This window comes from Schistocerca serialis, chromosome 2 (genome assembly GCF_023864345.2).
Source record: "Schistocerca serialis cubense isolate TAMUIC-IGC-003099 chromosome 2, iqSchSeri2.2, whole genome shotgun sequence".
NCBI lineage: Eukaryota > Metazoa > Arthropoda > Insecta > Orthoptera > Acrididae > Schistocerca > Schistocerca serialis.
Genome location: NC_064639.1, coordinates 870,505,101 through 870,528,148, shown reverse-complemented (window position 1 = coordinate 870,528,148; position 23,048 = coordinate 870,505,101). Strand labels below are relative to the sequence as shown.

At 40.0% G+C, this 23,048-nt stretch overlaps 1 protein-coding gene across 1 annotated transcript in view; it reads left to right on the top strand.

The window, feature by feature from the left end:
• Positions 1–23,048, top strand: part of LOC126456482 (sodium channel protein Nach-like) — a 286,210-nt gene that overhangs the window by 110,613 nt on the left and 152,549 nt on the right. Inside the window, exon 5 of the mRNA XM_050092232.1 lies at positions 13,027–13,201. Within this exon, the coding sequence (XP_049948189.1) occupies positions 13,027–13,201 (175 nt within the window). The remainder of the gene's footprint in view (positions 1–13,026; positions 13,202–23,048) is intronic.

Sequence of the window (23,048 nt, the reverse complement as noted above, 5' to 3'; positions counted from 1 at the left end):
TTAACATATTTGTTTTTCTTTGTAAATCTTTGTTGCATATTGTTGTTTTCCTGACATGTTCTACGTCCTGGAGGATCTCTTCACTATAAATCTATTGGACAAAAAATACACCTAATCTATTTATTCTGCGTTTATTTCACTTGACAATATTAGGGCCTTAATCGAAGCAGACATCATGAGTAAGATAACATTACAATGTACATACACAAATAAAAAAAAAGTTTTGCATCATCCCGGTTCCCACAACTCCTGAAGATAGACGTTGGCTGTGGATATTGTATCACAGACACAGTCCCTTTGGCTGTCCAGATATGTCACTAAACCCGCCCAAAGATGTTAACAACCATGCATGAGCAACGCCTATTAGACGGATTCCGTCAGACAGCCGATCAGTTCCAGTCATTCCACCAGGAAGGAGGTACACGGCTCGTGTTATTTGTAGTTCAACCGTGCCTAGGCGGTCAATACCGAGGTACGATCGCGCCCGCATTATTACTTTGTGCCAGGAAGGGCTCTCAACAAAGTGTCCAAGCGTCTGGGAGTGAACCAAAGCGATGTTGCTCGGACATGGAGGAGACACAGAGAAACAGGAACTGTGTCGCATATGCATTCAACCAGACAACCGTCGGAGACGTGTTTGGAGGCAACCCGGTCAGGCTGAACGCTTTAGACACACTGTCCAGCGAGTGCAGCAAGATGGAGGGTCCCTGCTGTTTTGGGGTGGCATTATGTGGGGCCGATGTACGCCGCATATTCACGAGGCGTTCGTCTTCATGGACGACAATTTGCGACCCCATCGTGCACATCTTATGAATGACTTCCTTGAGGTTAACGACATCGCTCGACTAGAGTGGCCAGCATGTTCTCCAGATATGAACCCTATCAAACATGTCTAGGATGGATTAGAAAGGGCTGTTTATGGACGACGTGACCCACGAACCACTCTGAGGGATCTACGCCGAATCGCCGTTGAGGAGTGGGACAATCTGGACCAGCAGCGCCTTGATGAACTTGTGGATAGTATGCCACGACGAATAGAGGCATGCATCTATGCAAGAGGACGTGCTACTGGGTATTAGAGGTACCAGTGTGTACAGCAGTCTGGACCACCACCTCTGAAGGTCTCGCTGTATGGTTACACAACATGCAATGTGTGATTTCCACGAGCAATAAAAAGGGCGAAAATGATGTTTATGTTGATCTCTATTCCAATTTTCTGTACTGGTTCCGGAACTCTTGGAACCGAGGCGATGCAAAACTTTTTTTGATGTGTGTAATACATGAGCAGTACGTAAGTATGTAAGTAATAATAGTAATAATAATAATAATAATAATAATATTTTAGAAAATGTTGATGTTAAAAAAGAACATTTGGAGCAATTCCGACAACAAATGAAAAACATAATGAACTATCCAAAGCCAAAAGAACCTTCGAAAAGTCTCAGCTTACAGAAACATATGAAAATTTCATCAAAAGTAATACAAGAAGTTTGTACGAAACTTTTAAACACATATTTAAATGGCACTTGCTTCATAACAGTGCTAGTGTTTGCTGCAAACAGAGCTCATCCTGCCCCGTGATTCAAAAAAGTGGCAGACTGTTGACATAAAGCGAGAACAATAATTGAATCCTGGGGGACTACCACTGTAATTTCACGCATGCATATGATGTGTGGTGTCCCTCTAATGTGTGTAAATGTCCAGCTGAAAGTGTTAGTCCCTAGTCGACAACAGTTGCTGAGCTGATCGTTGGGGACAGCTCCATAATAATGTATTGTGGAAATGGCATGTCGCCCGTTGGATTGCCATTAGGCGAGATGGTGATACTTTCCCAGAAACTGATGCGAATTAAACACTTATAGAGACAGAAGAATGTTGAGTACCGTAAGGGTCATTCAAATGAAACCCGGTCACTAGTGTAAATTAACGGTAACGATTTTATTAACTCAAAAATGTATCTATACACAGTACAAATACTGGAAAATAGTCGCCACATCTGTTATTGGCACATTTATCCCATTGCGACACTAGCTGGTCGATATCATCCCTGAAGAAGCTAGTAGGCTGCTATCAGATCCAGAACTGGACCCAGTCACACACTTCGTCGTCCGTTGCGAATCAACGTCCGCGAATTGCTTCTTTTAGAGGTCCAAACACATGAAAGTCACACGGCGAGAGGTCGGGACTGTATGGTGGATGTTCCAGTGCTCCTAAACTGCTGCAGTGTCGTCTTCACCGCATTGGACGTATCTGAGCGGGCATTATCATGCAGGACGATAACGCCATTGGACAACATGCCTTGGCATTTCGACTTCATGGCTTGTCTAAGGTTCTGTAAAGTGGCTTGATAACGCTGGGCACTGATGGTGGTTCCCCGTTCCAGGAAATCGACAAGCAGTGGGCCCTTGTGGTCAAAAAAGGAGAACATCATGACCTTACCAAAACTGATTTCTTTGGAGGTGGTGAAGTCGCATGTTTCCACTGCTTGCTTTGACGGTTGCTTTCCGGATCAAAATGGTGACACCATGTTTCGCCACCTGTGACAATACTCGACAGAAAGCCGTATTCCTCCTCGTGATAACGCTGCAGACGACTCAAAGACAGCGCCATTCGAGTATTGCGCTGTTCGGCAATCAGTTGGTGGGGAAACCAATGCGCACAAATTTTACGAATCTTCAAGTGTTGATACATTATGTTGTGGGCAGTATATGGGTAGCTCAGAGAGGTAATGAAGAGGTACTGAGTTGAGTTGGGGAGAAAAGAAACTCGTGTAAATAACCTTGCTCGTCATGAGCTCCACTGCTGATTTTTGGTGAGTTAAATAAGAAACCATCACAAGTATGTTAAAAAAATGCAAGCGTTGGTAGTTTAAGAAATATACGACGCAACTTGAGTGCAAGAAGTGATTGGATGACAGAACACATGCTGAGACACCAAGGGATCGCCAGTTTAATAATGAGGGGACGAGGGAGGTGTAACAGTCGTAGAGGAACGACAAGGCTTGTTTACAGTGAGCAGGTTGAAATGGATGTAAGTTGCAGAAGTTATGCAGAGATAAGAAGGTTTGCACTGGACGGACTAGCTTGGAGGGCTGCAGCAAGTCAGAGTTCGTACTGAAGTCCATAACAACAACAACATAAGGGTGCCTAAAAATTTGGAGAGCCATTCTTCTTGTCTGCTGTTTTTGCTGAGTAACTCACTCTATAGGAGGTGCTTGCTTTGGTTTGCAGAAGAGACTTTGAGTCATCTGGGTCAAGGCCCGCCACCCCTCGACGCGTGCTGGACATAAAGGTGTTCCAGCAGCAGCTGCCGCAAACCGGACCAGTTCAGACTCGTCCGGATCCGCGGCAGACGCCCTACAGCTCGATAGCGTTAAATTATGCACAGCCGCCGTCGCCACGCTAATGAATATTTTATGGCCCTTGCCAGTAATCACCGCCGTCAACTGATGCCAAAGGCTGCTCAGCTGATCCAACACTCAAAGTGGCAATTTTCCTTTTCTCAGTATTTTGTGCATTCATTTTCGGTTGGCCACAGCACATCAATAACAATTTGGCGCAGCAAATCCGGGCGAACTGGGATCATAAAGCGATCTTCTTTTAGTATTCTTTTACTGATATTTCTGTGTACGTCGCCATTGAAGACTAACTGGATACGAACGCAAGCCACTATCCTAGTCATGTCGTTGCTGATCAGCGGTCTGCTCATTATAATCACATCCTAGGTAAATGGGAAGAAAGGAAGGTTAAGGTTTAATGGCCCGTCGTCGACTAGTCTATTAGAGATGTCGATAGGACGGACTCAGAAGGAAATCAGCCATGCCCTTTCAAAGAAACCATCCCGGCTTCCACTTTATGTTAAGAACAGACACCGAAAGTTCGGTCTCCACAGTAATGAGAGTGGCTGTATACAGGGTGTTTCAGAAGTGATGGTCAAAATTGAGGGATATGACAGGATCGATCTTTTGAAACAAAAAAGTGACGTTGACATGGGCTCTAAAACGCATACCTTAAGAGCTACGACGAATTCTTGATCTTCGACACTGTGAAACAAACCTCTTCTGCTGCAGACTGTGTGGACAAAACAAGAAAAAATGTCCAGCAAAGATGTGTTCTAAAATGCGTACCTTATATATTATGAGCACTTGTTCGTTCTAAGATGGACAAGTGCTCATAGCTCTTATGGTATGCACTTTAGATCACATGTTTACTGAAATTTTTTTCATGTTTCAATCCATGCTACCATTTCCAAAAATATGGAAAGTAGAGAGCTTGCAGTAGAAGAGATTTGTTTCACACTATGGAAGATAAAAAAATCCTCATAGCTCTTAAGGTATACGTTTTACAGCCCTTGTTTAGTTGACCTTTGTTTGTTTCGAATAATTGTTCCTGTCATATCTCTGAGTAGTGCCCATTACTTCTGAAATATCCTGTATAAATTATTTACGTTTTAATACGACAGGCGATTCTAAAATATTTGTTTGCTGTTAGCACTACTTTGGTAGTGAAAGAAGTCGAGTGCAACGTAGCAATGTATCAACTACTGCAGTACAAGATATCTCATGGCTTGTACGAGGGTTGCCCAGCAAGTAATGCATCGCATTCTTTTTCTTCAACAAGACTTTATTGAACATGATGAGACTTACACATACGAAAGAATGGTGTTTTATCTACACACCCTATTTTTCTACGTAATCTGTCCCGTTTTATGGCCTTCCTCCAGCGCGAGACAAGAGCATGTATGCCCTGTCGGTACGACTCTTTATCCTGGTGGCGCAGCCAGTGCTTCACTTTGTGAATCACCTCCTCATCGTCTTGTCTTCCACGAATGGCCTCCTTTAATGGTCCAAACAAGTGGAAGTCCGTGAGGGCTAGGTCAGGGCTGTAGGGTGGATGGGGTAACACTATCCAACCCTGTTTTGCGATGTGTTCAGCAGTCCTCAGCCGTGTGTGGGGCCGAGCGTTATCGTGTTGCAGCAAAACATCTCCTGGGTTGCTGTGGCGCCGAAGTCGCCTCTTGAGTTTTGTTAATGTGTTGACACATGCTTCTGAATTAATGGCACCGCCTCTTGGCATGATATGAGTGAGAATCACACTCTCACAGTTCCAGGACACGGTCAGCATGGTCTTACCGGCGGAAGCAGTTGTTTTGAAATTTTTCTTCTGTGGGGAGTGGGAATGACGCTATACCATCTATTGTCGTTTTGTTTCGGGCTCAAAATGGTGAACCCAGATTTCATCATCTGTCATAAACCGGAACAAGGCGGCCTCCCCCCTCGGCTTCAAAAACAAACCAAGACAAATATTTTCTCTGTGCGATTAGTGATCCACCGTAAACACTGCGGGACCCATCTTGCACACACCTTTGAATATCCAAGAGTGCAGATAATTGCATCCAGACTTCCTTTCCTGGTTGACAGAAGCAGCGCCAACTGCCGAGTCGTAATACATCTGTCCTCGCGAATGACATCAGCTCGTTGCAGCATGTCAGGTGTGACAGCCGTGGATGGTCTCTCCGACCGCTGCAAATCGTGGAGCTCCACCGAACCGTCTTCTGATGACCTCATATCCGTGCCCAGCAACTAACTGTACTTCTGCCCACAGCAGATACTCCATAGAATTTCCACAAACAGTTGTGAATATTCTCCAGAGGTTTATGACACAGTCATAACCGGTTTCGGCCATACAATGACCGCCTTCAGATTCCAAAGGCGGCATACACTGAACACAGGTTCATGCATTGTCAACGCATGAACCTGTGTTCAGTGTCTGCCGCCTTTAGAATCTGAAGATGTTCATTGTATGGGCGAAACCGATTATCACTGTGTCATAAACATGAGATTGCGTCTTAAATAACCAAAAAAAATTTACAAAAGAATCAATCGCGCACTCCATATACAAAATGTCGTTTTTTCTTAAATATTCTCCAGAGTTTCTTTCTCTGCAGTGAGAAATTAAGTACGGCATGTGGCCACAAATATTAACAGGGAAGAATGTGATGTAGCTGTAAAAGATCTCGGACTATCAGACCTTCTCTGTCAAATAACAACATTAAAATCAGGCATTGAATCATGCCCTACACTACAAGCCTACAAACGACATCCATCAGAAATGAAAATAAAATATTTTTCAAAAGAACTAGAAAAACAATGCTAGGATTAAGTGTATAAGGAAACCAATGTGAATATGAAATTCTCTAAATTTTCCACATTGTTTAAATTGGACTTTGAAAAGGCATTTCCAAAAATTGTGCATGTCTATATCAACATCTCACAAAAACAGATGGATAACATTAGGTATTAAGAAGTCCTCCCAAACACTTAAACATCTCAATTCCATGAAAAAGATTCGCAATGAACCAGAATTTTTAAATTTCTATCACAGATACAAAAAGACCTATAGGAAGGTGCTGATTGCTGCAAAAAAATCATTTAATGACAAAATAATATATAATGAAGAGAATAAAAGCAAAATAATCTGGGACGTTATAAAAAAGGAAACGGGGAGAGGCAAACAATCACAGAATAACATACTGCTAAGGGAGGGGGGGGGGGGGGGTAAGTTAATACATGATCCACAACACTTAGCAAACTATGTAAACGAACATTTTTCAGGTATTTCAGAGAAGTTACAGCAAAAATTCTCCAAAACAAATATAACACCTGTAAATAATGCTGTACTAAATACAATGATGTTACTTCCAACCACAGAGAACGAAGTCAAAAAAACTGTTCAAAAACTAAAATGTAAAAAGTCAGTAGGCTTAGATGATGTACCAAAGTGTGTACTGACACAATGCATAGGGAATATATAAGGCCCCTTAACAAATATAATAAATGAATCCTTCACATCAGGGACATTTCCAGAGCAGTTAAAACAGGCGAGTGTTGTATCTTTTCTTAAGAAAGGTAATGAAGAAGACATAGAAAATTACCAGCCCATTTCCCTGCTGTCAGCATTCTCAAAAATAATAGAAGCAGTTATGAGAGGCAGATTAATGAATTACCTGAATAAATACAATCTTTAAAGCGAATCACAGTTTGGTTTCCGAAGTGGCAAAAATACAGAATCAGCCATAGTAGATTTCACAAAAGTTGTACTTGATGTTCTTGATAAAGATGAATGTGTCACAGGCATATTTCTGGATTTTTCTAAGGTGCTTGATACAGTCGACCACAAGATTCTATCAAATAAATTAGACGCATTAGGAATAGGAGGGATAGCTAATGACTGGTTTCAATCATACCTAGCAGATAGGGTACCAATAGTAGAGATAACACTTATTTCAAATATATCTAATCATTTAGTAAAACACTTATCAGAACGAGAATACATTAATATAGGGGTTCCACAAGGTAGCATATTGGGACCAATACTATTCCTGATATACATCGACTTTCTCACTAGTGTTACCCATGGTGAAAAATTCTCTTCACTGATCACAGCAATGTTGTAGTCACTGAAAAACATGAGCACTACTTGCCGAGAGAGCAAATGAAACCCTCAAGGAAGTTTATGATTGGTCAATAAGCAATAAGGTGAAATCGAACATAAAGAAAACTAATGCCATGAATTTCAGTTTGAAGAGGAAAAATGACAATGTTAAATTAAATGTAGATGGCACCTCTATAGACTGCGTAACAAATGCAAAATTTCTAGGAATTAATATTGATTCCCAGTTGAAGTGGTGTGAACACCCAAGGACTTTCAAACAGAATGTCATCAGTATCTTACGCCCTTAGAATCCCATCGTCAGTGTGTAAGATGCAGTGTCTTTTAGTTATATATTATTCATAAGTACACTCAATTCTTAGCTATGGCATTCTTTTTTAGGGAACAAACACACAAAATATGAACACAATTTCCAACCTCTCGAAAAGAGCCATAAGAATAATAACCAAAAATACTAGTCGAGCTCATTGTAAAGATCTGTCCAAAACACTGGGGATTTTAACTGTTCCATGTGAATACATTTACCAGTCAGTTGTACATAACAAAAATAACATTGATAATTACTGCACAAACAGCTCTGTCCATGACCATGCAACAAGAGATAGACTCAACTTACATTTACCAAGAAAAAATAAACATAAAACGCAAAACAGCATTTTCTACCAAGGAATAAAACTGTACAATAAATTACCAAAAGAGATTAAAGAAATTGCAAAAATACACTTATTTAAAAAGGCAGCTAAAAAGTACCTGTTATGCAATACATTTTATACATTGAAGGATTACTTAGATAAAACAGAGTAGGGGTTTGATAAAAAAATGTTGTACAAATAAATAATAATAATAACAATGATTATAAAACATCCAACATTCCTCATAACACCTTCACTTTATTTTTTTCCCCTTTCTAGAAATATTTATCCCCAAGCTATGCATAGCAAAATACTAACACCTCTTCCTCTTTCTGAGCTCAACATCTCACTCATTATGGAGGGATGTTGACTCAGTTTTTCAGGATAGCAAATGGGAAACTGTGGTACAGAAAACGACCCAGAGATCACCAGTGTGTGTGTGTGTGTGTGTGTAGTGAGTGAAGTGGTAAATCTAATGATTATGTCTAACTAGAAGTCTCTAAACATATGTGTGTACGAATTAGCTTATTTTAAATTGGTCTAAACTTGTAAATACTTTGACATGTCCTACATCCTTGTTAAAAGAGATCTACGGATGAATAAAGCTGCTGCTGCTGCTGCTACTACTACTACTACTACTACTACTACACGTTGCTTGTAACGAGAAAAAATGCGGTGCATTACTTTCAGGGCAACCCTCGTCGGAAAGAAATTGATGCTAAATCACAATAACACACGGTTTTTACAGTTTCTATCACACAATTCAGCTAAAAGTGACATTCTGATTACACAGAGTCGACATACGATTAATGAATCTGAACATTTTAACTTTCTAGGTGTAAACTGTCATGGAAAGCCCATGTTCAGTGTCTTGTTCAAAAACTGAATGGTGCTGTATTCACCATTAGAACATTACCTGCTACGAAAATTTGTTTACTTTACTTGCTTCCATTCGCTCATGAGATACAGCATTGTATTCTGGAGCAACTCTTCCGATTCGCAAAGGGTATTTTTGGCTCTGAGACGAGCAGTTCGTGCAGTATGTGGTGTAAGTTCGCGAACTCCTTGTCGACCCCTTTCCAGGCTATGGGAACTCTGACACTGGCCTTTCAATACTTATTTTCTTTAATGTCGTTTGTTGTTGACAATATGAGCTTAATCCCAATAATCAACAGCTACCACTGAGTTAATACTAGGCAGGAATGCAGTTTGCATTTGCGTCACACCTCTCTGACTCTTGTGCAGTAAGGTGTGCGTCCATGTTAAACACGCTACGGAATTATTATTTTAAAAAAGATAGTTTTCTCTATTTTAAGTGGCGCCCTTTAGTGGTAACTGGAAAATAAATGTTGATATGAGGAAATTAACTGGAGTGCCGTTCATTAAAAGAAGCAGCAAGGTAATAAAATGATAAGTTTAAATTATCACGCGGCACAGATAAATTTACCACTAAGAGAGAGAAAATTAATAATTCCAGATTTTTTCTGACCTGCTTTGATACCGTGGAGTGAACTGACCGCGCACATCTTTTGTTGGCCGTATGCCGATCATTAATATTACGCGTTATGCACAGAAATGCTGCCCGGAAACTGCGTTACAGATCGGCTTAAAAGATCTCAGGGACACACGAGTGGCTGCTACAAGTTCGAACATCAGTGATGTTCGGCAGCGGCCAGAAAACGGTATGTTCTCCTAGCTGAAACATAAAACGGTTGGCAGGCAGGGTTAATGTAGTTGAAATGAAACATTGGTAAACAATAACAATTATTCATATATTGACGATATTTTTACATAGGTAAGTACTTTACACACCTTGAAAATATCTTTCAAGTACAACTGCCTTTTGCAAAATTATTCGAGGGAGCGATTATTAAGAGAGAGAGTGATCGACAAGAGCGGAGACATCAGTAGAGAGCGAGCCTCAGGAGGGAGGGAGGGAGAGAGAGAGAGAGAGAGAGAGAGCCAGACGCCGCTCGTGTTTCTACAGGGCGTTTGGGGAGGAAAGGTCAATATTTTACACAGTGATGGTATAAGTAATTTTGAACAAAAAATGTTATGTTAACATAGGTTCGCAAATGCTTCGTTAGGGAGGTGTGGGTATTGAAAGGAACTGTAATTCTGCAAAACTGATGTGCATAACGTGAACGTATAAGCAATACAACTGGACTGTAACGTGATTTTCTTGAAAACAATGTTACAGAGAAGCACAGTTATGTTACACATTTTTACCTAATGTTTATTTGCTTCGCATTTAGTACATAATGAATTGCAGCATGCATGTTACACATATTCAGTTGAAAAAGATGTATCTCGTCTTTTACAAATGGCCTTAACACTTATCGTACAGATGTTTTACAGTTCACAGAACGGGTTCGAATATCCCACCATGAACGTCAATGCACTTTTGCGCTCTAGCGATAACGTGTTGTGTTGCTTGTTCAGTTGCCTGTGGTTGGTTCCTAATCAATTCACCAGCGTCCATGCTGCGACGAAGCAGTCCACAGAAATTTAAAGGTGTGAGGTCAGGTGATCTTGGAGGCCAGCTAATAGCACCGCCACGGCCAATCCAGCGATTAGCGTAGGTGCAGTTGAGACGGTCCCTCACACGTAAGGTAACATGTGGAGGGGCACCGTCATGTTGAAAGTACATTCCAGTTCGCTTGGCTAAAGGACCGTCTTCCAATAGTTCCACAAATAAATTTAAAAAAAAATTCAGGTTCCTGTCCCCGTTAATCGCTGATTGATAATAAATGGACCTATCAGAAGGTTACTGATCATGCCGTACCAAACATTTATGGCAAAACGAACTTGGAAATTACTATCCACTGAAGCGTGTGTTTTCCCGTGACCATCGATGATTATTGCGTGTGTTGTTTATTCCATGTCGTGAAAACTGGGCTTCGTCAGTGTATAGTATGTATGGAAGCAAATGACTGTTCTCAATTACCCAGTGACAGAATTGAAGTCGTTGGGCATTGTCGCCAACGGGGAGATTTTGGACACGCTGTATGTGAAATGGATATAGGTTTTCCGCACGTAATATTTCCCATACACGTGTCTGTGGGACATTCATGGTTCAAATGGCTCTGAGCACTATGGGACTCAACATCTATGGCCATCAGTCCCCTACAACTTAGAACTACTTAAACCTAACTAACCTAAGGACAGCACACAACACTCAGTCATCACGATGCAGAGAAAATCCCTGACCCCGCCGGGAATCGAACCCGGGAGAACGCTACCGCACGACCACGAGCTGCGGACATGGGACATTCATACTCAGGGACATTCTTCGTATGCTCGTACTGGGACTTCGCTCAACACTTGCGATAATTTCTTCCTGTTCTTGCAAAATTTGTTGACGTGCACGCTCGGATGAAAAATATCTACTTGGAAAAGGGCTTGTTGCACGCAAAGTGATAAACACTTTGGTAAACTCCCTGAGATCAGGTAATCGTCGAGTCGGAAAGCGCCTGTGGTATCCTTCTCTTGCAGCGGTAGCACTACCGTCGTGGAAGCCATAAACATACACCATATCTGCGTATTCCTCATTAGTGCCGGCCGGTGTGTCCGTACGGTTCTAGGCGCTTCAGTCTGGAACCGCGTGACCGCTACGGTCGCAGGTTCGATTCCTGCCTCAGGCATGGATGTGTGTGATGTCCTTAGGTTAGTTAGGTTTAAGTAGTTCTAAGTTCTAGGGGACTGATGATCACAGATGTTAAGTCCCATAGTGCTCAGAGCCATTTGAACTTCATTAGACGTGTGGCATGTTACCAGCGCTTGTAAGAACACAGTTAACACCGTACATTACACAGCTAACCCATCCGTCGCCGGTACACTGCAGAATACGGCTTACACGGCACAACTACGCAAACAACAGGTGATTGTACTACGTACACCACATGACCATAATACATCCTACGTTGGATAGTGTAAACGTGGCAGGTACCCGTGCATTGTTTGCAAGAAAATCACATTACGGTCCAGTTGTATTGCATATATGTTCATGTTGTGCACATCAGTTGTGCAGAATTAAAGTTCCTTTCAGTACCCATACCCCCCTAAAGAAAGCATTTGCGGACCTATGTTCTTATAACATATTTTTTTTCAGAATTACTTGTACTACCACTGTTTAAAATATTGACATTCCTCCCCAAACACCCTGTATACATACAGACAACGGAAGGCAACTTGACTGTCATTTTTCCTCAGTAACTTCCCGCTCTGAAAGCCTCTTGCGTGGAAAAATGTTCGAGAGACTTCGCCGCACACCTCTCTGGCGAGGGTGATCGCATAAAATTTGATTGTTGACGCCGCTTGCGCTGCGTCTGCTGCATTATTTGCCAATTCAAAAATACAGTTGGTCTCTTTCGCTAATTTTAACAACTGTGTACTCTCTCACATTTAAGAATTAATTACAATTTTAAATCATAAGCCAATTAAAGACGATACACAGAATTAATACAGAAATACAGCGTTTCTTACGTAGGTTTACACAAAGTATTTTAGTTTTCGGGCTAAAATTTATTTACACATAAAAAGAAACATTTCACTACAACAAGAATTTAATCTTAGCAGTAATCCTCACACATTCAAGTCCAAACTGAAGAATTTCATCATGGATCATGCCTTCTATTCTGTCGGGGGAAATACTGAAAAAAAAAAAAAGTAATTGCTTTGCAATGTTGTTAACTACGGTAATATACACTCGGAGCTTGTCGTCTCCATACAATTTGTCTATATTGTATTTTATCTATGTTAATTGCACTTACTTACTCATTCCTTAGCCATAGAATTAGGGGTGTAGGATATTTGGAATTTAGCAAAAGTTATAAGCTGTAGCAATATCCACAAAACTCGGACAGAGTAGCTGGTACCGGTTGCTCCATGTTGTAATTAGGTTGGCGGTGCAGTGTCCTGCATACATCTGTGACCTTTGGCAGGTCCAGGGAGAGCAATATGACGGAGGCGGAGGTGTGGCAGGGCCTGGAGAGGCTGCGGCAGCTGGTGGCGCCCCGGCCAGAGGGCGAGCCGGATGCGGATCAGCGCAGGCTGGCGGCAGAGATGCAGGGGCTGCTCGACTCCAGGGGAATCACCGTCGAGGCCGCCGTCAGACAGGTCAGGCAGGCACTGGGTGGCGCGCTCCGCCATCCGAGCTGCCCCATCCTGGGCTCAACACAGCGGGTCTTGCACTGTGGGGCACGAGGTCACCACACTGTAGAGTCTTGTGGCAGAGTTTCTCTCACTCACCAAGTATTACAAGCTTAAATAATAAAATATCGCTAATTGCTATGTTTCCTGATTTTTGCCAAGCCGTTCCATTGCATAGCTCAGGCATGGGCAACATCCGGTGACCTGTGGGCCTGATTCACATACTTACTTAAGCTCGCAGGGTGGCTTGTCATGTGATGCAACAGCAGCGCTCCTAGCGCATAAAGTCAAAACTATTATGTAACATTAATGTACAGGGTGTCCCAGAAATGTTCTGACAAACTTAGAGGGGTTCTAGAGGGTGCTTTGAGGATCGAATCGAGGACAGGAACCCATCTCCAGAAACGTCATTCAACACAGCTTCACAGTGTCGAAATTATAGGCTCTGGCGCCTTCAGCAGTGAATGTGACTTTGTACACTGATGGACGGAACGTCTCACAATGTTATTCATTATTTTGTGAACGCAACTAATTGTTACTGTCGCCACTGCAGAAGATGGAGCTAGCTGTTGTGTAGAAAGGCCTTGTGTCCTGGGAATGTGATACTTTGTTTCCTCAGTGGATGACGGTTTCATACATGGGATTCCTCTGCAGTTTGTTTTTCTCCTGGAACCCTCTAAAATTTCAAATGTTTCTCGGTAAACGCAACAAAAATAAACTGCAGATGGAACCCCATATCCGAAACCGTCATCCACCGATGCAAGAGACCACCGCTTTCAAAGGAGACAAGGCCTGTCTACCCAGCAGCTGTCTACATCTTCTCCACTGGTGATCGTGGCATTCAGTTGCGGTCACTGAATAACAAACAACACAGAGGCATTCCGCATTTGGTCCATCAGCATACGAAGTCTCGTTTGCTGCCGAAGGGGGTGGCCTAATGGCAGACAAAATGGCTCTAAGCACTATGGGACTTAACATCTGAGGTCATCAGTCCCCTAGACTTAGAGCTACTTAAACCTAACTAACCTAAGGACTTCACACACATCCAAGCCCAAGGCAGGATTCGAACCTGCGACCGTAGCAGCAGTGCGGTTCTGGGCTGAAGCGCCTAGAACCTAATGGCAGACACCGGCGTCTATAACTCGGATGTTCTGTAGCGTCATTGGATGACGTTTCTGTCTGTTTGCTTATCTGAGTATTAATGTGTTTGTGTACAATGCAGTGTGCCCGAGTTCGACTCCCGGCTGAGTTCGAGATTTCCTCTGCTCGTGGACTGGGGTTCTGTTATCATCATCATCATCGTATCATCACTGGCACGCAAGTCGCCTAATGTGACGCCACCTGAAATAAGAGTTGCACTCGGCGTCCGAACTTCGTCGGATGGAGCCTCTGGGCCAACAACGCCACACGATCATTTCATTTCATTTTTTCTGGACACAGGCACTTATCCTCTATTTGTTTCTCAAGACACCCTCTACGACTTCTCGAAGTTTGTGGCAACATCTCTGGGACACCATTTATTCAGGGTAACGCACTGATATAAATGGCACCTCTTTCCCGCACGTCACGCCAACAAATTATGCTCTGAAACTCGCGTTTTTGAGAGTACTTTCATGTTCACCATATCTTCAGGTGTTTACACTTCTTTATGTGTCGTGAACATTGTTTCTTTACCTACAACATTTTACAATACCCGTCTTGAAGATTTTCTTTGCAAAATTCTGCAATGCCGTTAGTAAAGAAACAGTGTTCACAACACGTAAGTAAACATAAACATCTGAAGATGGTGGTATTTTGAAATGTCATCAGGGAAAAATAAACGTATGTAACTACAAGTGACTGCAGTTAATTCACTACAAATTATTTTCAGTTTCAACAGTTTCAGTTTCTAATACATCAACAAGAATTATTTACTAACTTAATACAAGGAAGAGTAGAAAAAAAAAAAAAACGGCAATGAGGCAGGTAGTATGTCAGCAAGCAAACAGCAGTAACTTCGCGATTTTTGGCCACAAGCAGGTCACTGGAGTTTTTGAAGCTTACTGTGTTAATAACCACGAACATTATTAGCAAGCATGTTTTAAATATTTGTGCAAAAATACATTTTGACACCTGATTGCATTGGTATGGATAGTTTCTGTAACACTAAATACATTAAGCCATCATTTCTTTGTAAATTTTAGAAAGTGTAAAAGCCTAACTCACCCGAACTTAACATGTATCGACTGTGTCATACAGAAACCAAACTGAATTCCGAATTTCCGAAAATGTGTCCTAGACATAGTATAATGTGAGCGCCCTAATATATCTTCCGTGCACCAAATTGAAACGAATTGCCGGCCACAACAGGCCAACAAGCTATCAGCTCCCGATCCATGCCATAGATCAGGTTACTCTCTTAGAAAAATTTACTGTAACTTTTAACATTCATAGCTTTACACACAATATGTTTCAACCATGCTTAACAAAAAGTTTTGCTGAATAATTCAAATAATGTAGGTAAGAGAGTAAGTTATAGCGACTGTGGAGAAATCACAAAGTGATTCCCACAAGGTTCAATTTTTGGTCCACTCCTTTACTTTACATACGTGAATGACATCACAAAAAATCCCATTAGAGTGAAAGTACCAGAAGAGATTTTTAATGGTTTTTCGATGATTATTTATTCATGTAGTTTACACCCTCATTGGAGCACTATAATCAAATATCATACTACAGCGTCTACGATGGATAAGTTTAGATTTTTGCAATCAACAGTTTCTTCCTTTCACAAAACCTCTTCATTTGGAGTGATGTGGCAGCTTGTTCTTCTGCAGATACCATATACTTCTTCCATTGTGATGTTTTGAATGTCAGCTGTATGTATTTGTTCTTCAGAAGCAGCTTCTCTCATCTATGTTCAACTTGATGTCTGGTAATGTTCAGTTCATTCAGATCCACTTGTTCTTTTTTAAACTAGATATTTTTTGCCCTACTTTTCCAAAAGTAGTCAAAAAGCTGTTCAGGAGCCTAGTATTCAGTGAGTAAGGAATGTGGGCAAAAAATGTAACTCGTCTTTTTTGCATCCTATCAACAATAGCTTCACTTTCTTGGTAAAACACCGTATTGGGTAAGAGTCTCCACTGACCATTAACTCGATGTTTTTTTATTGATAATCTTTAGGAGTATTGTGCTGTTAACTTTCTGCAATTTGTCAGCTGTTGCTTGAGTGTTTAGTTTAAATAGTGTTTCAGTTGCTTATCTTACCTTCAGTTTAACGACAGAGGAATAATGCCGAAGTTTAGCATTTATTTAAAGAGACCATTTTTTGTAAGTTGACCACGTAGTTCTCTGTGCTTGTTGTAGTTTTAATGTTCTACTATCTCTTGATGCTCTTTCATCCCAAGTTATAAAATCATGAAGAAATTTAAACTTTTGTACCACCTTAATTTTTTGAGAAATACCTATTATGATACGGGATGTGTCATCAGGTATGCGTTATTTCTGTCTTCTCAAAAGAAATTTGCAATCTAATCTTTGCCATTCACTGTTCTACTTCTTCTGTCTGAAATCTTGCTCCATCGATACTGTTTGCTAACAATACCAAATCATCTGAAAATGCAAGACAGTTAAGTAGAATCGTTCTCACAGTCATAGCAGATGGTGGACATATCTTGTTCCATTCGCAAATGATTTTCTCCCGCACGTAGTTAACGCTAATGGAGACAATCCATCACCTAGTTGAAGTCCAGTTCCAATCTCAAAAGGTCAGAGAATTCCTTTTCTGAACCTTGGTTTAGATTTCGTATTTTGAATGATGACTGTAGTGAGGTTGATTAGTTTCTGATGTAAAACAAATTCTGTAAGGATAGACAGAGATTCACGACACGTACTAGCACAGACATTCTTAAAATCAACAAAGGTAATCCCTAGCTCCTGACCCTTTGGTATGTCTTTATCCATTTAAGACTAATAATTTGATCTCTTGTAATGTAGCAGATTACACAGGCCAACGATGGAAAAACTTTTTTGCGGAAAATACCTTATTCTTATGTTTTTTTTAACGTGGGAAATCCAAATATGATACTTAACAAAAATATCGCCCACCTTTTCTTCACATTTTACAGTTAAATTTATTAAATTAAGCGATTTTTAAAGAATTTAACAGCTTTTATATAGTTAAAATAATTTAAAAATGAGGTGTAATGAATGTAGAAGACCTTGGTATCACTGCTGAAAAACATTTGCTGGCAAAAAAAGGTCGATTCTATTTTTGTGTTAACAGATGGTGTTTCGTTCACTGTCAGCCTAACCTCACTTTCCTGTTTCCTGTACATGTGCTCAGTACAATGTCTAATCGTTGTTGTAAGAACTTTGCTGACAATTTTTGTTATATTTGTGGCGAATTTGTGATTAAAAAACACCGAAGAAACATTACAGACTTTTTGAAAAAGGTTTATCTATCATACTTTGGATCCAAACGTGATGGTCAAGATAAAACTTGGGCGCTGCATAAGGTATGTTATGTGTGTGTTGATCTGAGAAAATGGTCCAAAAATGAGAAAAAAGCCTTTACATTTGCTGTTCCTATGATGTGGAGGGAGCCAAGAAATCATTCCGATGATTGCTACTTTTGCAGTGTTGATATTACTGGTCCTAATTCGAAAAAACAAGAAGGTAATAAGCTACCCTAACCTTCCGTCTGCCATCCGACCAGTAGGGCATGGTGTAGATGTGCCAGTTCGTGAATCACCAGATGATTTAAATTGTATTCCAGCAGAAGTATTTTCTGATGTACAATCTGATTTACATGAACCAGATGGTGATGAATTCCATTGCAATACATAAAGTCTAGAGCCCAAATTGTTTACTAAGACCGAGCTTCGATTTGGTTAGGGATCTGGGCTTAACGAAAGAAAAAGCTGAATTGCTTGGCTCTAGACTGAAAGAAAAGAACTTATTGGCAGTTGTAACCAGCATATACGCGTACAGAGAGAGAGAGCAGCAATTTTCCAAGTTTTTTCAACAAGAAGGTGATTTAGTTTACTGCTTAGACATTCCCAGTCTGATGAATGGGTTTGGTATTGAATACAAAAGGAACATTGGAGGCTGTTTATTGATTCAACCAAAACTAGTTTAAAGGCTGTTTTGTAACACAATGGTGACATGTATGCATATATACCTGTTGTACATTCTGTACATATGAAATAACGCTATGAAAGCCTAGAAATAGTGCTAAATAAAATAGACTATTTTGCTCATGGTTCGATGATATATGGCGATCTAAAAGTAAGATTCATGTTCCTTGTTCAGCCAGGTAGCTTTACCAGATTTCCATGTTTCTTGTGTGAATGGGACAGTAGGGCTACGGATCAACACTGGTGCAGAAAGAACTAGCCTGTGAGGGAGTCTTTAAAACCTGATGAGAAGAACATTCTACGCAAAAACCTTGTAGATACAAAAAAAAGGAACTCCTATCACCAATACATATAAATTTAGGCCTAATGAAACAGTTTGTAAAGGCTTTGTCTAAAGATGGACCATGTTTTAAGTATCTCTGCCAAACGTTTCCACACCTTTCAGAAGCTAAACTAAAAGAAGGCGTCTTTGTCGGACTTGACATTAGGAAATTGATGTTTGATGTTAACTTTGAATCCACAATGACCTTAAATGAGAAAGAATCATGGGTATTATTCAAGAAAGTCGTTATAAAGTTCTTAGGACATAAAAAAGACCAGGAATATGTTTCTATAAGAGCTACAATGTTAAGTAAGTTTAAAACTTTAGGATGTTTAATGAGGAAAATTCACTTTTTACACAGGCACCTAGATTACTTCCCAGACAATATGGGAGATGTTAGTAAGGAGCAAGAAGAGCAAATGATGCAAAACGGGAAAAAGAAGTCCGAGTCCGAGAATGTTTCTGTGAACATTTCAACGGACAAGGACCCTTTCAGAGCAGCATAGATTCGTAAACCACAGCAACAAGTAGTTGAAAATTAAACAAATGAACCGCATTATTTATCGTGTATATGCTGTTTTCTAAGTAGTGTATTTCTCTACTGTAACTGCTGTTGCAATTGAACTAGAACAATTACGCTGACTGAAAGTTTACATGATCTTATGTTTGTTACGATGGGGTGGGTTGGTCTCTCACTATCCTTCATTCATGGCATGAATGAAAAATATAACATTTTTGCTAATAAAGTGCTTACCTTATTTGAACACTGCTTTCCCCCAAAACTTACCAAGGTTAGAGCAAAGTCTACAAAGAAGCCATGGATTACTCGAGGAATAGGGGTATCTTGTAAAACAAAAAGAAAACTGTATCTGTCAATCCGAAACATTTCCAATGTTGATGCTATAGCACATTATAAGAAATACTGCAAAATATTAAAGACTGTAATACGGATGTCAAAGCAAATATATTACAAGGAAAAGATAGTCATATCAGATAACAAAATAAAGACAATATGGGATATAGTGAAGGAGGAGACCGGTAGAACCAGACATGAAGAGGAACAAATAGCATTAAGAGTAAATGATGCATTGGTGACAGATGTGTATAGTGTTGCAGAACTTTTTAACAAACATTTTATAACTGTTACTGAGAAGATGGGGTTGTCAGGTTCGGTAGATGCTGCTATGGATTACCTTAGACCAGACATTTCAAGTAACTTCCATAATATGAATTTGACCCTCACTACCCCAACAGAAATAATGTCCATCATAAAATCTTTAAAATCAAAAACATCTGGTGGGTATGATGAAATATCAACAAAGTTAATTAAAGAATGTGATTCTGAGCTAAGTAACATATTAAGCTATCTGTGTAACCAGTCGTTTATCAGTGGAATATTTCCCGAATGGCTGAAATATGCTGAAGTTAAGCCACTGTTTAAGAAGGGAGATAAAGAAATAGCATCAAATTTCCGTCCAATTTCACTGTTGCCAGCATTCTCAAAAATTTTCGAAAAAGTAATGTACAGTCGTCTTTATAACCATCTTATCTCAAATAACATACTGTCAAAGTCACAGTTTGGATTTCTAAAAGGTTCTGATATTGAGAAGGCTATCTACACTTACAGTGAAAATGTACTTAATTCATTAGACAAAAAATTGCAGGCAACTGGTATATTTTGTGATCTGTCAAAGGCATTTGACTGTGTAAATCACAATATCCTTTTAAGTAAACTAGAATATTATAGTGTAACAGGAAATGCTGCAAAATGGTTCAAATCTTATATCTCTGGCAGGAAACAAAGGGTGTTATTAGGAAAGAGACATGTATCAAGCTATCAGGCATCATCCAACTGGGAACTAATTACATGTGGGGTCCCACAAGGTTCCATTTTGGGGCCCTTACTTTTTCTTGTGTATATCAATGACCTTTCATCAGTAACATTACCAGATGCCAAGTTTGTTTTGTTTGCTGATGATACAAACATTGCAATAAATAGCAAATCAAGTGTAGTCTTAGAAAGATCAGCCAATAAAATATTTGTAGACATTAATCACTGGTTCCTAGCCAATTCTTTGTCACTAAACTTTGAAAAAACACACTACATGCAGTTCAGAACTTGTAAGGGGTGTCCCAAGAGTATATGTCTAACATATGATGACAAGAAGATAGAAGAAGTGGACGGTGTTAAATTCTTGGGATTACAGCTTGATAATAAATTCAACTGGGAGGAGCACACCACAGAACTGCTGAAGCGTCTTAACAAATCTCTGTTTGCAATGCGAATTTTGTCAGACATAGGGGATATAAAAATGAAAAAGCTGGCATACTATGCTTACTTTCATTCCATAATGTCATATGGGATTATTTTCTGGGGTAATTCATCAAGCCAAGCTAAAGTTTTCCGGGCACAAAAACGTGCAGTAAGAATTATATGTGGTGTGAACTCAAGAACATCCTGCAGAAGCCTGTTTAGGGAACTAGGGATACTAACTACAGCTTCCCAATATATTTATTCCTTAATGAAATTTGTCATTAAAAATATATCACTTTTTCAAACCAATAGCTCAATTCATGGAATCAATACTAGAAATAAGAATAATCTTCACAAGGATTTAAAGTCACTTAGTCTTGTACAAAAAGGTGTGCATTATTCAGGAACACACATTTTCAATAACTTGCCAGCAGCCATAAAAAGCTTAACAACCAATGAAATTCAGTTTAAGAGAAGCCTAAAGGATTTATTGGTGGCCAACTCCTTCTACTCCATTGATGAATTTCTGAGGAAATCCAACTGATTTGTATATAAGTACAACATATCTTCTGCACAATTTCAGTGCAGTAATGTGTTCACTGAAAATTTGTGTGTGTGTGTGTGTGTGTGTGTGTGTGTGTGTGTGTGTGTGTGTGTGTGTGTGTGTGTGTGTGTGTGTGCAAGTATAATCTAACTTCTGCACCATTTCAGTGCAGTAATGTGTTCATTGTAAATAAGTATTACAGTAGTTGTATTACATGTTTCTTACCTTATAAATAAATAAAAAACTTTTTTATTTTAAATTCAGTGCAATAGTATTTGTAAAATGACTCTTAGTGTTCATTAAAAAATGACGATCATTCCACTTGGGACCTGTGGAATGGTACATTAGCTTATTTGTTTTAGTTTAAATATTTGTCATGTATTGTTGTTTTTCTGACATGTTCCACATCCTGGAGGACCTCCTCACTACGGATCAATTGGAATGAAAGTAAATCTAATCTAATCTAATCTTAAACAATCAGTACGCCTAACTGGATAGGTTTCAGGTTGTCTCCCCCTTAACTCTGCGATGGGAGATACTGGTTTAGCCGACAAAATCAGCGTGGACGAAAATTCGACTAAATACCTACCACGCAAAGGCCACGTGACTCCAGTCCCTAGGCAGTAGCTGATAGTTAAACTATCGACCGTTCGGGATTGTTGCATGACTCGTTTGAAAAAAATGTCTAAAATTTCAAGTTGGTTTATCATTTCTAAAACACGGAAAATGGCTATCGAGTCCGTATTTAATATTCCGCCATCAATTATGCAACGTTAGTGACTGTCTCTGTTACAAGTTCACACCCGAAAGCAGCCAGAAGGTATTTAGTGCGAGCTGATATTTTTAATGTCCTAAACAGTCACTGACCCACGACTGCTAGTGAGTTGACACATTCAGTCGTTCTGTAGACCTCTTGTGAAGAAGTGCTCGCCATACTGTCTCGTAATCTGCACGAAACACGCCACGCAGAGTTTATATACGACATGAAATGTTCACACGCGAAAATGTTCTAAAATAAACCACTCACAAAGCTCAAATTTGCACGAAATATTCAGTACTATAGTCGCTTTTCGTCAACGACACGAGAACCGATCAAACTTGCGAATTTATTAATTTTGGAACAAATTTAATCAGCGCAGTTTAACATAGGCATTTACCAGAAGACGGCACCAGAGCGACTCTCTCGACTCATAGCTGAGGCTCAAAGCTGGAAAATGCTGAATTCCTATTGGCTTGTATGTTAAGCAGTCAATCAGATCATCTCGCGTACTTCTATACTCGCGGTATTTCTAGTATCAGCCAATCAGATTACCACAAGTACTTAAGACTAGAAATCTCGGTATTTCAGGAGAAACTAAATAAAATTTGGTGAAAACAAAATATGATTCCTTTCCACAAAATAAATTACTGATCAACTCACTCAGACATACATCACAAATTCCCCCATTGCACAACAACCTTCTCATGCATACATTTACGTAGTTTTAATAAAATATCACAGTCTCCTTTTACATATGCCCTCCATTCGCTCACTTTCTATCTCTCCAAAAGACTCACACATCCAAAACACGTTGAAA